Source organism: Calidris pugnax, unplaced genomic scaffold (assembly GCF_001431845.1).
Source record: "Calidris pugnax isolate Ruff unplaced genomic scaffold, ASM143184v1 scaffold14, whole genome shotgun sequence".
Classification (NCBI taxonomy): domain Eukaryota; kingdom Metazoa; phylum Chordata; class Aves; order Charadriiformes; family Scolopacidae; genus Calidris; species Calidris pugnax.
This window is the reverse complement of record NW_015090793.1, coordinates 8,690,571-8,707,088: the sequence shown is the minus strand read 5'-3', so window position 1 is coordinate 8,707,088 and position 16,518 is coordinate 8,690,571. Positions and strand designations below refer to the sequence as shown.

The window sequence follows — 16,518 nt, the reverse complement described above, 5'->3', positions numbered from 1 at the left end:
TTTTTTTTTTTTTTTTTTTTTTTTTTTTTTTGAGAAGATTAGAGTGTTCCTTGGCTATATGCTCCTTTGAGTGGGTTTCTTCTTTTTCATCTTGAGGAGTTTTGTTTGGCTGGGCCCAAGGAGAGGGGTTTCCTTCATGAGATCTTTTTTTCTTCCCTCCCGATCCCTTTGCTTTCACTATGCCATTCCAAATTCTAAACACATTTCCTGTCTTTTCATAGCATCAGCACTGTTAATACAGTAGGTGACAGTGTAAATATAGTAGGCAGGTTAAGGAATGGTGAGCATGAAATGAAGGGTTGATGGAGGAACTATGAAAAACATTGAAAATAGTAGCTAAGATTTATACCAGGTTTGTGTTAGTGGGATGAGTTCATTGCAGTGTTGTCATGTCTGCCTCTGGCAGGAAGGAGGGTTCAGGGAAGAGGCTTGCTAAATTAGACCTCAATGATGGGAGGAAATTCAGAATTAGTCAAGGTGAGGTCTTTGCATCCTGATCTTTTTCATGATTTCAAATCAGCCTTGGGATTCATCTAGGGATCCCCAGTTCCAAGGGTTCTGAAGCCATAATTCAGACCTTGCAAAACCATGAAACAGGCTGAAAAATCACAAGATCTCAAAAATCAGTTCCTTTTCCTCCAAGCTTTTAGAATATATTTGTGTAGTGTTCTTCTTTATAATCACAGATATTAAGAATTGTTATTCAATAACAAAAAGAATTTAGATTCTCGAGTAGACACCAGTATAGAGGTCCTCCAGAAACAGCCCAAATATCACAAGACAAGGAACAAGATCTTAGCAGCTGGCAGTGGTAGCTTTCAGATGGAAATCACGTTCTAGCCAGTAGGTTGGGGTGTGTTTCCCTGGCCATTAGGGGTTAATACCAGCTGTAATTCTAGTGAAACCTGGAGTGTTAATCCATATTAAGGAGATCTGGGGAAAGCAAGTGCCTTAATCCCCGCAAAACCAGTGATAAAGTTGTTACTGCCTGCCCACATATATATTTACCTCATGGACCATTTATCTGGGTATCAGATGAACCAATTGGGATAGAAGAAGACTCCCTGAAACAAAGTACAAAATGATCTTTCTCTTGTGTTTCTCCTTAAATTCTATCAAATATTACAGGAAATCCTGAATTTATCTGAGGTAAACCACAGAAACGTATTTTTCAGATTGTACTTACTTTCGTGTGTGTTCATCTTCTATCTACTGCCCCATCAGGACTACTGAAAAATAAGTCCAGTCGCTTCCCGTTATAAGTTTATGGTGTGTTCCCACCCCTCAGTTTTACTGGTGAGGCTCAGCAGAACAAATTCTGATTTAAGTCCTAGGAAGTTCCAAGGCTCACCTCCCACAAGCAGCTTGTGTTTTGTCACTCACTAGACATCTGCAGCAGCGAAGGGCATTGGGGAGCAAATATGATGTGCAAATATGATGCATCTGGGTAAACGTGAGAGTCAGCTCTTAAAGCTGGAGTTCAGAGAGATCTCTTTCATTCATCCATGGGAGAAGGCCTCATTATAATTGTTCAAGCCTGACTGGATTACATCACTTTCCCCCTCATTTCACTCCCTCCCTGCTTGCCTCCCTCCTTTTATTTACACCCCTTGTTCGGCAGCAGTGTTGAGCAGGGGCTGCCTTAATGATGCATGCTGATCGCTTCATTCCCCATTGCCCCCCCATCACCTCCCCCAGTGCTTTGAAGTGTGCTCAGGTCTCAGGCTCCAGTTCAGAGGTCACTTTGTTTATTTATGCAAAGCTGGCTCATCTGTGAAATGGGGCTTTCAAGGCCTCTGACATCAAAGACTCCAAAGCTGGTCCCATCAAGTCAGAGCAGGGACGAGCCTTGCATTATAACAAATTGAAGCAACTTTGTGAATCATAGAGAAATATTACGGCTAGGTTTTTGCTTCAAAAATTGGGCCGTCGTTTAGGCTTGTGGTATGATGCTCAGCATGTAGTATTGGCCTGAAAACCAATCATACACGTTCGGCTAAAACATGAAGCCTTCACAGAAAGTCTGTGGGTAAATAAAATTTGATCCTGGCTCGGTAACAGTCTGTGAATATTTCCCATCAGTTTCTCTCAGAGCCGGAGCGTTATGCAGAATTTTCCATTTCTTTTGACCTTTAAGAGGGAATGCAACAATTCTGCTATGGTAATAAACAGTAACTATACCCTGCTTATGTGGCACTCTTTGTCCCATAGGATCCCCAAAATGCTTTGTCAATTGATGGAATTACATACAGAAATCCCTTCTCTGCAGAAATCCAGCCAGCTTTGGGACAGGGGGTAGACCATGGCAGGCAGTGTGCATACAGCATTGTGCTTTCTGGGGTAAGAAAGGGCGATTTGGCCCATGACGTCTGCACTGATAATCGGGGCCTCATACACTCAGACATGTCAAGTCCATGCAAAACCAGTCCTATGACTGCCTGTTTCAGTCCCACCACATGCTTCCCCAGCACAACACCAGCATCTCAGTCCTGTGACATCTCAGACCTAGAAGCCAGCTTGGGACAAGATCCTGAAGCAAGGGAGAGACAATGGCTGCAGAGCAGCTAGAGATCATGCCACAGGGATGACATTCCTGAACAATGGGCTGATGCCTCTGGATCCCTCCTCATCCGGTCTTGTATGTACGGTATGGTATTTGGAAGGGAAGGGGCTACATGAGTTTGTCCCACGTCTCTAAGTCTGTCACCTGACATGACTTCAGAGCCTTCCACTTTGGGTTTCTCAACTAGCCAGCATGCTTTGTAACACCATGGAACCAAATTGTACAGGGAGGACACCTAAATCACGTATATGTTTTCTTAGCCTCAGATACTCGTGACACAAAATTAGTCAGTGATTATTTTTCAAGGCGGGTTTTCCACTTCATCTTCCAACTGGCTGCTCTCCTAAGCCTGTGATACTGTCCAAGAAGTCCAGTACTGGATGACCTTCCGATATAGGTCACACAAAACGGAGCTTGTAGGAAACTTCAGCAGCTCATCCTTCTTAGCACTCCCTCTTGGGGTAATCTGCTGGCAGCAAAGCTGGCCACGCTGAGTAGCTGGTCCCTGCTGCCCTTTGGCTGCAGGCTGATTTTTTTGTATGTACTTATCACCCTGACCTGCCTGCCTCTCTGGGAGGTGACAAGAGCATGAGTAAGCAATCAGCTTATTAGGTCATTTTTAATATGGCTAAGACTCATGTGATTTCTGCCACTAACTCATGGGTTTGTATGCTGATCATACATACCAGAATGTGGCTCATTTTCTCAGGTCCACTCTCTGTCTAATAAGAATATTGCCAGGTCAATTGCATTTGTAAAGCTTGGGGTGAAATACAAATGGCAGGTCTTCAGATCTGGCACTATTAACCAGGCTTCAGACTGCAGGTTTGGGCTGAATCAGATGCTTCTTAACTTTTGGGAAATTTGGCTTTGCTTTCAGTGTCACAGATCCCTCCCTATGATTGAGCAGGCTGACCAAAGTGTGTGGTACAGAAAGATATCCATCCTTGCTAGCACAAGGACTAGAACAACTGCAAGTGTTTCCCTACCCTAGGAAACCACTTGATTATTAAAAGTTTAAAAATAGGAAAGTTCTTCAAAACGGGGAGAGACAGATTATTTCCATGCAGCCTCAGTGCTAACTTTGGATGGGCCAGGTGGAAGTCAAATCTTGGTGACATCTGAATTAGACAGGGGTCTTCCATCCTAAGGGTGTTCTTGAGATATCTGTCTCCCACAGTGCTGTTCCACTTTATGTAATAATAAGCTCTTTTTTGGCTCTCTCAGACCACAGTTCAGAGCTTAAGACACTCACACAAGGTGAAAGGGGGGAGGTTCAAATCCCTCTCTGAATGCAACTGAAGAGGAACTTGACCCTGGGTCACTCACATCCCAGGTTAATGCTTTATCATTATATCACTGGCTGTTCTGCTGCCTCACTTGCACTTTGAAGCTTGACCAGAGATTCCTGGGCTCCAGGGAATCTTCCCAAAATGAGCGTTGCTGAATTTCATCCAGTATCTGGATCTCATGAATCAGCTTTTTTCCTACAGTTCTCAAGTGTGAGTTCGTTCAGATACAGTCACACTGAAGGCAGGAGCCCAATTCACTGCATGTTGCAGCTGGAATGGAGACTGCTGTAACATCCCTCACCCAGTGTGCAGCTCTGGGCATGGGAAGGAGTAGTTTTGCTCTACATGAGTTTCCATGTTTATGACTATTTCCCCACCACCACCGCTGAGACTTCTACTATGTGTTGTTGTTAACGTTACCTCATTCCTCATAGAAGTGAAACTGGTTCCAGTGGATCTAAAACAGTATGTCTAGGGGCATGCAGTTAGTTATTTCAGTCTTGCTCCTCCACGAAATTATCTATTTCTTAGGCTCGGCACGGTGGCATTAGTTATCCTGATCTCTTCCACCCAACGTGATTTTTTCTGGGTTTGGTAGGTTACTCTGCAGGTTTGCGATTTGGCAGGATAACAACCAGAGAAGATCTTCAAAGATCAAACAGATTCAGAACAATTCTACTTACATCAAAAGCTTGGCAGCGTGTCAAGAGGTGTTGAGAACGCCAGTCAGTCCTTGTGTGTAGGCAGGAGGAGCGCACATGGGCTGACATACTGTAACATGAGGCAGGAGGCAAGGGAGGATATACTGCTCTTTGTACATCAAACTGAGTAGGATTAAGATATAGTTGACAGAACATTGCCGCTTAAATGTTTTAAGCACTTTTAAGATATTCGGCAGTTAACAATGGGCAGGAATCCTACATCTCTGACCACAACTTTTCTTTCTTCTCCATTACTCAATACATTTTTCTAATTGTGCTAAGGGATTTACTAAGTTCTCTGTCGGAGAGCATCCAAGATTTCATTTGTAGCACTACTGATATTTATGTGAAAAACTGTACAAGTGCCAGAAGATAATCGATTCAGTATTTTGACTGAAAGGAGACAATCTGTCATATGCAAGCCATCATATATAATGGGTATATTTGTATTCCTTGCGTTTGGTTTGCCAAGGCTGTAAAAATATATTTGTAAAACACAGCGAATGGATTACTTGTCTCCTGTGTAGCACAGGCTGCGGGCCAGCCTCAGCAGAGCCTGGACGGTACATTTGCACTCACAGCACTGCTCAATAGTCGGTGTTTCCTGACTGTGACTGCGTTTCGGACTGCTTCCCTGTGGTTTGGCCTGGGAGCTGGCTGGAGCCCTCAGGAAAGCCTCTGGGTTCCCAGCGATGGACAGAGGGCGAGAGGGAGGTGAAAGGGGCAGTCAGCTGGAGTGAGCTGCCAAAGTAAGGGCATGGCATGCTCCTGGCCTGAAAGTTTTCTTTTCTCCTCGAAGTGACAGCTGCACATACCTCCAGGGGAAACTGTGCTGAAGTAACCACAAGGAGAAGGGAAAAATCTGTCTGGAGCGAGGGGGCACAAACCCATATGGCATTGCAGCCTCTCTGCTTAAGGGACAGCAGCAAACAAGATTGGAGCACGTGTCGGCATAAATAGAGGATGATCTTCCAAAACAGTGGAAACTGGGATGAGGATGAGGTTAAACACATGTTCTTCTCTCACAAAGACTGCACACAAGTTTAGGCACTAAGCACTCTTTAAGCGCAGCCTAACTTATAAAACAACTGTATTCTGCAGCTCTACTATTTGTACCTGGGAGGGAGGGGGCATGATCATGTATATTGCTGAGACAAGTTTTTCCTCCCTGCTGTTGGAATTTCAGCAAGAAATTTCCTCTCTTCTGCTCATGAGACCTTTTTCTTATGGGTTTTAGGAGTTGGACGTTTGAAGGGATTCATTCCTTTGGTCAAGTGTTCCCACTTCTCTTGATTTTTATTTTTTTTACACCGCTGCAGAACAGTTCCTTATTGAAGTGAATTTTCTCCCAGCCTTCACCTGACCTGTCTCTGAAAATAAAACAGTGCACTTCAGCTAGGAGCTGAGTAGCTCTTGATAGAGATCACCTCAAATCCAGCTGCTGTATGGGGCTGTGCCACCTGTTGTGTACAGAAGTAGCCTCGGAAGAGCCACACTTTGTTGCACCATCCCCCATAGGTGCCCAAAGTCCCTTAGGTGGACCTCCCTCCTGGTGTGATACATTGCTGTAAAAGGATGCTCTGCACTGAGCTGAGAGCTTGTGCAGTAGAGGTCAGGCTATTACTAGAGGAACAAAAAAATTCACATCTGGGCACTGCAGAGGTGTGAGGGCACCAGCACAGCCCAGGTTGCACAAAGAGGTTCAGGGTGCTCCCCTGCTCCCTCAGCCCTCATGGAGACCTTGCAGGTGGCTGTATCACAGTGGCAATTTGAGATGGGTGGTTGCTGAGGAGATGGGAGTTTCAACTTTTGGTGATTTCTGTTTCTCCCAGCACTACAGGGTATGGAGTTGAGACCTTGATGCTTCTCTGTAGTAGTGCTGTAGGCAACTAAAGTGATAAGGGACAAAGTGTTTAGTTGTCAATACAGGTGGATAGGCGGTCTTAATTTAAAAACAAAACCAAAACACAAATAGCTTTTCGATTCACTATTGCTTTCTCCAGCTGTAGCTTTGCATTCAGTATCCCTTGAGGGCTCATTTGACCCCAGACCTGCTGGCTTTCCTGATTTTGTATGAAAGCTGAAAGGTGAATTAGTGGTCCTAATTCCAGTGCTTGTGCTCTGTGTGACTGATCATATAAGTCTTCCCCCACCTCCTAGGTTTAATTAGCTGTAATTTTGATTTATACCATTATTTGCGTAGAAGGTACAACAGATCAGCTCCTCCTAGGGAACAGCAACCTGTAACATAAACAAAGAGGCTTTTGTCAGCTATTAATGGAAACATTGATTAATCTCCCATTGCTTTGGTAGCCTGCCGAAAAATTCATAAAGCAGCAAACTGAATTGTTCATTAAACTGGCCAGGCTGTAAGTGCCAGGATGTGGATGCCAAATGTGTGTTGAACGTGTTTCAGCTGCCTGGTGCCTCCAGGAGGAGATGCGAACTCTTGTTATTGTACTTCTGCACTGCAGGAGACCTTCTTAACATCTTCCCTTTCCTTTCCTTTGCAGACGACGCCAGCTCAGGAAAGGATAGTCAGGTACCTGAAGGCTCCAATGGAGAATATGAAGATCATACTGGGAAGCAATGGGGTAAGGAGCAGTGTATGTTTGTTGGTTTTGCTCAGTTCTCGGTTCAGTGCTGTACACGTGGTACATTTCTCAGTTGCTGAAGGATTGGAAAGGCAGAGTGACTTGAGTGAGTTCTCCCTACAGATGGTCAAATAATAAACAGAGTGTCAGCTGAACATTTCAGTGTGGATGGATCCCCTCCAAGGGTCCTTCTGTGAAATGCAGCTCGTGGCCTGCTCTAGGGCCCCCTGCCATGTACCCCAGCATGGTTCTCCCTTGCATTTGTTTTTCTGGGCAGTGACTTTCTTTTGCATGTGCAGTTATTATAGCTTTCATAGACTGTCTATAAAAGGCATATTGACTTTTACAGCAATATTTCCAAAAGGCTTTAGTGCCAACATAACACTGCTCCCACTGAGGGCAAATCGGAGGTCTGACTTCACTTCAGGAGAATTAGCATTAGGCCAAAGCTGAGTATTTTTAAAATTACCCTCTCTTTCAGACACCTGCATGAACTGCTCCAAGCCCTGGACTGTTAAAGTGTAGGATTTTGACGCTGTTGCAGAGATTTGGGGAACTTCTAAAATCTTACTTGGAATAGGTTCTGAATCACCACAAGACTTGCAGGTCCAAAGTTTGGTCCAAGCAGTCCTTGACGGACAGTAGGTTGTCAGGCTGATGCCAAACAGCTTTTGGGCATTACCATAGGAGTGTGATGTGAGTTTATGACCTCAAGGGATGAAGCACAGCATTTCCATTTTGCTCTTGCAGTAAATCCCTCCTTTTAATTTTATAATACAGAGGTGGCTTTGTAGCACATTCATGGCCAGGGAGTAACCTCAAAGCAGTGGTAGGGGTGGAACCTGTCAGGCTTTCACTGTATAAGTCTCCACTACTTGAGCTGAGGCCAGTTTTCTTCAGGAGCTAGCAAACAAGGGATGTGGTGTGCTGTGGTGTAGTCTAGTCAACACCTAGAGGAGCCAGTGTCATAGTAGCTTTGAATTACAGGTTCATCTGGGTCTGAGCTTGCTCTGGGAGAGGAAGGCAACCTCCACTCGTTCTGGAAAAGGCTGACAACATTTTAAAGCTAGAGAAAGGGTGACTTAGATAAACTTCAGGTCAGGTGTCCTTCAGGAGGGATTCAGCAGGTAGCAAGAAGTGCTGCCATCCCTCCACTCTTCACTGCCCTGGTGGAGTGAAGTGGAGCAGACATTGAATGCCATGGCAGATGTGCTTCTGGTAGAGCTAGTGGATCAATGCAACAATAATATTACAAAAAAAGATGCAATCTCTACTAAAATTATTAGGTATTGACAGTCTCATATTAAACTGTGTCTTACTTTGTTCTGCCCTGGCCCAGTCCTTCATTGTGCTGCAGAGTGTTCCTGCACCTCTGCTTTTTTCCCTTTCCCTCCTTCCTATCTCCTCTCCCCAAGCAGGAAAATGGCTGGGGCAGGCTGCACACCACACCCTTACCATCCAGCAGTGTTCATCAGTAAAGTGTTGGTGTGAGCTGGTGTGCAGGGGGGCGTCAGGGTGTATCTGTAGATCTCTGGAGGATAACGAGTGAAGGACCAGGTTGTGTTTGCAGAGTTCTGGGCATCAGAGAGGAGAAGCGTGGTAAAAAAACAGTCTCCACTTTGCTTTCCAGCTACTATCGTGGAGTAATATCTCTAGGGAGAGGTCCTGCCCCGCCTCAAGAGCAGGTGGCTGATGTTGGAAAGGGTAGATACCTCTAATCATGTCCTTCCACAAAGACTTGAAAGTATTTCAAAACTTGGTTGTATTGTGGCACTTTTTTATGTAAGTACTATGAAAGATTGCAGTGGTACTGACCATCGCTGTGTAGAGGTAACTGTGGTGGATCGCAGCGGGCTACGTGTTTTAGCCAACCACCTCAGTTTGTATAAGTAACATCTGACAGGAGCCTCTGGGACTAATCCATGTACCTGGAGGTGTCCTGGAGGAAGAGGAGACTACTGAATTCTGTCCCAGATCTTTGTGCCAACAGCCTTCTGTTTCATTTAATTTTCATTAGCCTGAATAAATCTTCATGGTAAACAGCATTTCAGCAAGAAACCCATACACAACACTGTCTCTTTGTCCCCATCCACTTGTGTTTTTCTCTTGCTCTTCTGTGTGGCATAATTTACACTGTACAAATGTGCTGTTCATGTTTATGAAGCAAACGCCAAGTAATGTGGAGGAGAACAAGCATGTGAAATATAAATAACACAGAGGCACTTTGTAATGGCCTTCACTGGCACTCCAACAAGCAAAACTTCTGTAACGGTACAGATTTGGGGACAGACATTTACTAGCACCAGCTCAAAAGAGTTTTTCTGCCTCTCTCTCACACTGCTGCTTCTCCCTATTTCTCTTTTGTGTTTGCTGGTCTCTTTTTCTCTCTTATGTGTGTGTCTCTCTTTCTCCTTTTTTGTTAACTGGCTTTTCTAAACTTGTCCAATTCAGGCTTTTGTCAAGGAAACATTCAGGACTTTGTAAATGGGATCTGGTTTCAGCATGTTGCACACAGCCTGGAGTAGCTTTTGAGACCACATAATCACTTAACCTTCTTTAAACAGAAGAAAGAAAGACAGAAAGAACCAGAGAAGTTTAGCTTTACCTGTAGTTTGAAATGCATCTGGGCAACAATGTACGAGGAGTGAACACAAAACTCCAGACAGATTCATAGAATCATAGAATCATAGAATTGCCCAGGCCGGAAGGGACCTCCAAGGGTCATCTAGTCCGACCTCCCCGCAGTCAGCAGGGACACCCCCAACTAGACCAGGTTGCCCAGGGCCTCGTCGAGCCTCTCCTTGAATATCTCCAGGGATGGGGCCTCAACCACCTCCCTGGGCAACCTGTTCCAGTGCTCCACTACCCTCACAGTAGAGAACCCCCTTCTAATCTCCAATCTAAATCTGTTCCCCTCCAGCTTGAAGCCATTTCCCCTCGTCCTGTCACTACAGGCCTTTCTAAACAGGTTCTCCCCAGCCTTCCTGTAGGCTCCCTTCAGGTACTGGAAGGCTGCTATTAGGTCTCCCCGGAGCCTCCTCTTCTCCAGGCTGAACAACCCCAGCTCCCTCAGCCTGTCCTTGTAGCAGAGGTGCTCCATCCCCCTGATCATCCTTGTGGCCCTCCTCTGGACCCTCTCCATCAGGTCTATATCCTTCTTATATTGAGGGCTTATATTGATTCATGGGAGTCACAGTGGGAGGAAAACCAGAAATGTTATAGGCCTGATATTTTGGGAGGAAAGAGGGTTTCTGTCTTGCAATGCCCTTACTGAGCAGGGACAACACCAAGCCCTTCTGAAATATTGCTGTGAAATCAGGGAAGAGGTAAGGGAAGGCGAGAGCTTAGCCTCACTCACTTGGCTCTTCACTCTGCATGGGCAGTGTGACTGTCCTGTCTCCAGCCTGCTCTTTGGTATGGTAGTCCCAGCCCAGGGATCCCATCCAGCGAGGATCTGCCCATCCCTGAACCACAGTTCCTGGTCTTTGAGTAAATTACTGCCATGTTAGAGGATAACTGTTTAGACCCATTTCACAGCTTATTCTTAACCTCTCCATGCACCTTGCAGACATTCACAGGATTTCCACAACGACAGCCCTTATCAGCACATCTCCCTTGGCTTAGACTTAAACTTCAGCATGTCACTGCTCACAGTGTACAGCTCTGGTGGAGCGGGGTTAATTATCTCTGGGAGGGTGATTGTTTTTGCTGGGAGGGGGGCCTCCTCTTGCAGCAGACCCCCAAGGGAATACCCAGCAATTTACGCATCACGACCTGTGGAATGGGTTAGTATGTCACACTTGCTGCTCAGCTGTCACGGCAAGGACTTTCAGTGCTGGAGTTGCTCCGGTTCATTAGATTACACATGAAAGCCTCTGGATGGAGAGTAAAGCATTTCTGAGCAAGAGTTTGAAATAACATTAAATGGCTGGGACCCACAACTGACAGCCAAGGGGGCAAGGGAAGGCTGCGGAGGCAGATGGTTTCCCCTACAGAAAAGGAATCTGAAGAGAGGGGCATGCCAAAGGGTGTCTTCTTCCGAGAGGAAGGAACGTTGGGCAAGGCTGCAGGGGAGCGAGGACTAAGGGATATGTTCACAGACCTCAGAGGACAATATCTGCGGTTCCCCAGTGCTTGGAGAGAGGAAGCTGCAGACCAGCCTCCTCCATCCAGCAAAGCTCCGCTAGGGTACACATCCCAGAGCTTCTTGCCCTCAGCCCTGGGCAGCAGGGCTGGCACTATAGTAGGGAGTCCCTCTGTGCCACCCTGTAGCAAACTTCCCTGATACCTGAAGCACAAGCTTCTCAGCTTGCTTTGGTGTTTTATGTGCTACTGCAGTTGTGGATCTCCAGTTGCTGGTGGTGAAGGTCAGTGGCTGATGGGCATAACTCAACCCAGTGTGCCATAGAGCCAGCCGCTCATTACCTATTTCTCTTATTTCCCAAGAAAAGGATCAGGGAGAATTTACCAGGCTGTGTGAAAATGCAGGATGACTGCCCTTTATGACTGAAGAGTAAGATTGCAGTAAGCAAAAAACAGGGTTCAAAAGCAGGGAGAGAAACCTGTTGTGGAGACGCTGAATAGACTTGGAGGAGAAACTGGCTTTGTCAAAATATAAGAAGATGACAGGTGAATTTGATAGGAGTATTTTGGATGTAGGAGGAGAATACCAAGTGGGAGTCAGAAGCGGTGTTAATCTCAGATTGCAGTTAGAAGTGCCCCTGGACTGGCATTGCATAATAGTAAAGTAACTGTGAGAAATGTATAATTTCTTTTGAATTCTTCATTACAGGATACTATTAGACAAGCTTTTGTCTTGCAACAGATCATGTTCTATTGTTTCAACTGTTTTAAATATTTTTGCAAAGATCTTTTTCTTTCTAGTAATTAGTCTGACCAACTCACAACTTTACAGGAAGACTCTCTGCAATGTCAGTAAAGCTTCTAGGGTGTAAAGGTGCCACTTCTTTTCCCTCTGGAATTCTAAGATAATCTGAATTAAAGTTAGGTGCAGCTGAAGGTATAAGTTTCAGATTTTGCCAGGTGGGGACCTTGCATTTCTCTAGTGTTCTTGTCACTGCCATTAGAAATACTGGTGATTTCCTTGCTAAGACAAGGTGACTATCTTTACCCATGATTCTCTCCACCAGCAGCAATTGCTTCCGCTTCTCCATTTGTGTGATGGACTGGCATGGGGTATCTTCTAGTAACAAACTCAAGATTTTTCATTGGGTCTTTCCACTTGTTTGTTTACTTCTTTGGCCTTTCAACGTTAATGCTTCGTAAATTAATGTTGAATGAGTTGCATACAGTTCAGTTCAGATCAATGTGCAAAAGTCTGACACACTTCTAAAACTTTGCTACACGTTGAAAAGATGTTGACTCTTCTTAAGTCCCATTAAAAGCAGTGAGAACTAAGGGTCAAAATGTCTTCATAACATGAAGCTTCAGATGACAAGCAAAAGATTGAGAAAATGGTCAGCCTGACAGGAATCTGAGGTTTTTCCTTAGGTCTTGGCTAAGGGTTTGCACTTGTGGCGTGGAATGTGGTAACAATTATAATATGATTATGGGGCTGCACTTTGCCTTCATCTACAGTAGTGTAATTTTGGTATTATTTTGTGAGATGGTCTGATGCAGATGCCTTATTGACACTGAGAAATTTCAGGCTAATGTGGTGGCCATAGCAGTCCACTAGACATTCAAATGCATCAGGCTGGATAGTTGCTCCTTTCTAAGGAAATAACTTTGAGCTGATATGAGAGTGATACACTGGTATGTATGGGGCTGCTGGGTGCCTCTCAAACAAACTTGGCCATAACATTTGAGAGTAGTATCTTCCTTTGTGTGCTCTTTGCTCACCACAGTCAATTTTTCATGCCTTTTGCAGCCCGACCCAGGTTCACACAGCCTGCCAAGATGAGACGGAGAGTGATTGCCCGTCCTGTCGGCAGCTCCATCCGCCTGAAGTGTGTAGCCAGTGGGAACCCACGGCCTGACATCACATGGCTGAAGGACAATAAACCCCTCACCCCCCAAGAGATTGGGGAGAACAAGAAGAAGAAGTGGACGCTGAACCTGAAGAACCTGAAGCCAGAGGATAGTGGGAAATACACCTGCCGAGTGTTTAACAAAGTTGGAGAAATCAATGCAACATACAAAGTTGAAGTAATCCGTAAGTTCAACATCCTGGGGTGGAAAGGCAGGGAGGGCACTTTGAGAAGCAGGATGACTGAGGAAAGGGAGTGTGATGGCAGGTGTGCAGTGCTGGTAGCTGGACACAGAAATGGGGAAGTGTTAAAAACATCAGAGACAGAGAAAACATTGAAACTCTAGAATAAACCTTACACCTGGGTAATACAGAGTAGCAATAATACGATTTAGTAGCTGAAATGAGGAGAGATACTTGGGAAACAGCCATCTCTAAGGGCACCTGCATGGTGAAAGTTCACCACTGCCCAGTTCAATCCTATCCTACCAACAGACTCAATTCAAAGACAGACTGAGAACTAACTGAGAAAGCCCTTTCATGTACCATGGAGGAGGGGTGAAAATATTTAGGATGGCCCAGGTCACTCTATCAGAGTGGTAATAGGGTCAAACCAATCAATTGAAAATTTAAACTAGATAGTTATAATAGAAGGCCAACTTCAGTAGAGAAATCTTCCGAAGGAATTAGCAGAATCCTTATGACTAGAGTGATTAGCCAGACAAAGCTTTAGAACCAGATTTTAAAAAACATTTGGACATCTGAAGGTTCAGGTGGGTACAACTGAGATACTAAAAAAAATAATAGAATCCCACTGTGGTCCTGTCTGTATCTTTAGATGCCTACATAGCTTTAAAGATTCAGCCCTTAGAAGATGAGCTGCGGGGGATTACCCTGCATTTTGGTGGGGTAAATTGCTCTTCTTACTTTCTAGCGATTCTGATTCTTGGTCTCTAATTTCCCATTTCTCCTATTATTACTGAAGATAATTATACTCAAATCCTGCCCAAGTCTACCAGAGAAGAGCTCTTATCTTAAATCATTGTGCTTTGTCTGTGACATCATCATAAGTTGTCATGGAAATGACTACAGAGCAGCCAACTCACGAAAGTGGAGAAGATGATCTGAGTGGAGGGAAGACTGAATAGCTTTCATTAATGAGGAGTGGGGGCATGGAGGGCTATTTCCAGCCACATGGAAAGCATGTTGTTTGTCTGTGCATACATTTTAGCATGAGAAAGTTTATCCCAGTGTGAAAGATTGTTCTTAAAGGTAAAGATCTGTTCTCTGATAAGTCCTTTCTCTAGAATCACAGGAATTAAAAGCACATGTGGGGAGCTCTGTTGGGCTCCGAAGGCACAAACCTGCTGGACATCTGGGATTGATAAAGATGCAGCTGTGTGGAGACAGTAAAAACATGTGTTTACACTAAAACCAGGAGCAGAGACAGGGAAATGAATCAAGCCCCGTCCTAATGGCAGCTGTGGCATTTTCACTTCATCAAAACCAGACAGCACCAGGAACAAACCCCTTTCTGTGTCCCTGTTTATCTTGGTTTTTATCAACTTAAAGATGTATGTAACCTTTGTTTTCATTAGCTTTTGCTGGCTAGGAGTGAAAACAGTAACCAAAGCTGGAACCAGAGTCAAGGAGATAAGGGCATTAAGCAGTTTTCAGACATCTTTCTATTTTTAACATAATTCTGTGGAGCATTTCAGGTTTTATTCAATTTCCTCCTTTTTTTTTCTTTCCCCTGAGCCTCCACTCCTAAGTCCTGCTTATCTGAGTCTTACTCGCCCCAGCTGTGATTCCCGCTCGTAGTCCCAAGGCAAAGCCTATAGAGACCACTGTGGTATTTTTGTTTCCCAGGCACATCTTTAGAGCCCTCATTATTGAAAGTATCCTGAGTTTTTGAAAGAGGGTCCATTGTTCCTTCCTCTCACCCCAAAGCCAGTGCTGGTGGGAGCTGGTTTTTTACATGCTCAATTCTACAGTGTTTGCCATCAAATGCAGTTGATGATTGCCAGCAGTTACCACCCACTGTGATACCATAATTTATCTGTGCGCCTAGGACAGAGGTTTGCAGTACCTCCTTTTCTGGAAATTTTGACTGATTTCTCCGATGCTAGCATTAAAAAAAAAAAACCCTAACATTCCTCAGAATAAGGGATATATTTTTCCTTTGACTTTATGTGGTGTTAACACAACGTAAGGCTTATGATCACGCTGGAAAAGATGGTCTTGTGAACCTCTTGCATTTGGTTTCCTTTCCTACCATCATGTTTCCTTCATCAGCTGAGATTTGAGGCAAAAAATTTTGTGGGAAAGGAAAATTTTTGTTATTGGCTAGAAAAGAAAAAGCCTTCTGAGCTCTTCCTCCACAAAAATTTATTCCATAGAGAGTGTGTGGACGATTAGACTGAAGAAAGAAATAATAAAAGCAGGAAGATGAGGATGAAATGAAGATCTTCGTCACTAGTAGTGCCTGTGGTCTCAGCTCCCCCCAGCAGTGGATGACATGGCATGGGATGGCTTCCAGCAGCTACCAGGCTCAGCAACAGAGATGATAGATGTCTTCTGAAGGATTCCCAGACAAAAATTGAGACAATATCCACAGCTTGCCATTAGTCCATGAAAGAAGAGGCCTTTTCCCATCCAATTTTGTCTGTTCTATAGGAACATCTGGGAAGACCAAAAGGAGAAGGAACATATCTTACCCCTCCCCTCACTGTCCCCAAGCTGGGAGTAGCCATAGTGGTTCTGGTGTGGACTCTGCATAGATATGGACTTGCAAATAATTTGGTAAAAAACTGAGGTAGTGTCTAAGAATACATGAGGTTCTGTCATATTCACCTGTAAATTGCACCCTACTAGACATGGTGGTACGAGACACAGCATCACAGAATGGCTGAGGTGGGAAGGGACCTCTGGAGGTCATGCGGTCTAACTCCCCCCGTTCTAGCAGTGTCTAGATCCAGTTGCCCAGGATTCACCAAGGACAGAGATGCTACAATCTCTCTGGGCAACTTGTGCCAGTACTCAGTCATCCTCACAACAGAAAAGTGCTTCCTGGTGTTTAGAAGGCTCCTCCTGTGGTTTAGTTTGTGCCCGTTGCCTCTGGTCCTGTCACTGGGCACCACTGAAAAAAGCCTGAATTCATCTTCTTTACACGTTCCCTTCAGATATTGATAAACATTGATAAGACATCATCAGGGTCAATATCAAATGAACATTTACAGTGAAATAATCCACTTCATTTGTGTTCAGACCTGTACTATTGCCCAAATTTAATCCTGAAATTGTTTTTGGCCTTTTGGGCTACTATCAGGCCATTTATCTTCCTTTGGTCAAGACTCAAAAAAGATCACTGCAGCCTCTG

General features: G+C 44.6%; 1 protein-coding gene across 4 annotated transcripts in view; it reads left to right on the top strand.

The window, feature by feature from the left end:
* FGFRL1 (fibroblast growth factor receptor-like 1) overlaps nucleotides 1-16,518 on the top strand; it is a 173,545-nt gene that overhangs the window by 151,360 nt on the left and 5,667 nt on the right. For all 4 annotated transcript variants that reach the window (XM_014936086.1, XM_014936088.1, XM_014936087.1 and 1 more), the window contains 2 exons: nucleotides 7,070-7,150; nucleotides 13,041-13,325. In XM_014936086.1, coding sequence (XP_014791572.1) covers nucleotides 7,070-7,150; nucleotides 13,041-13,325 — 366 coding nt within the window. The remainder of the gene's footprint in view (nucleotides 1-7,069; nucleotides 7,151-13,040; nucleotides 13,326-16,518) is intronic.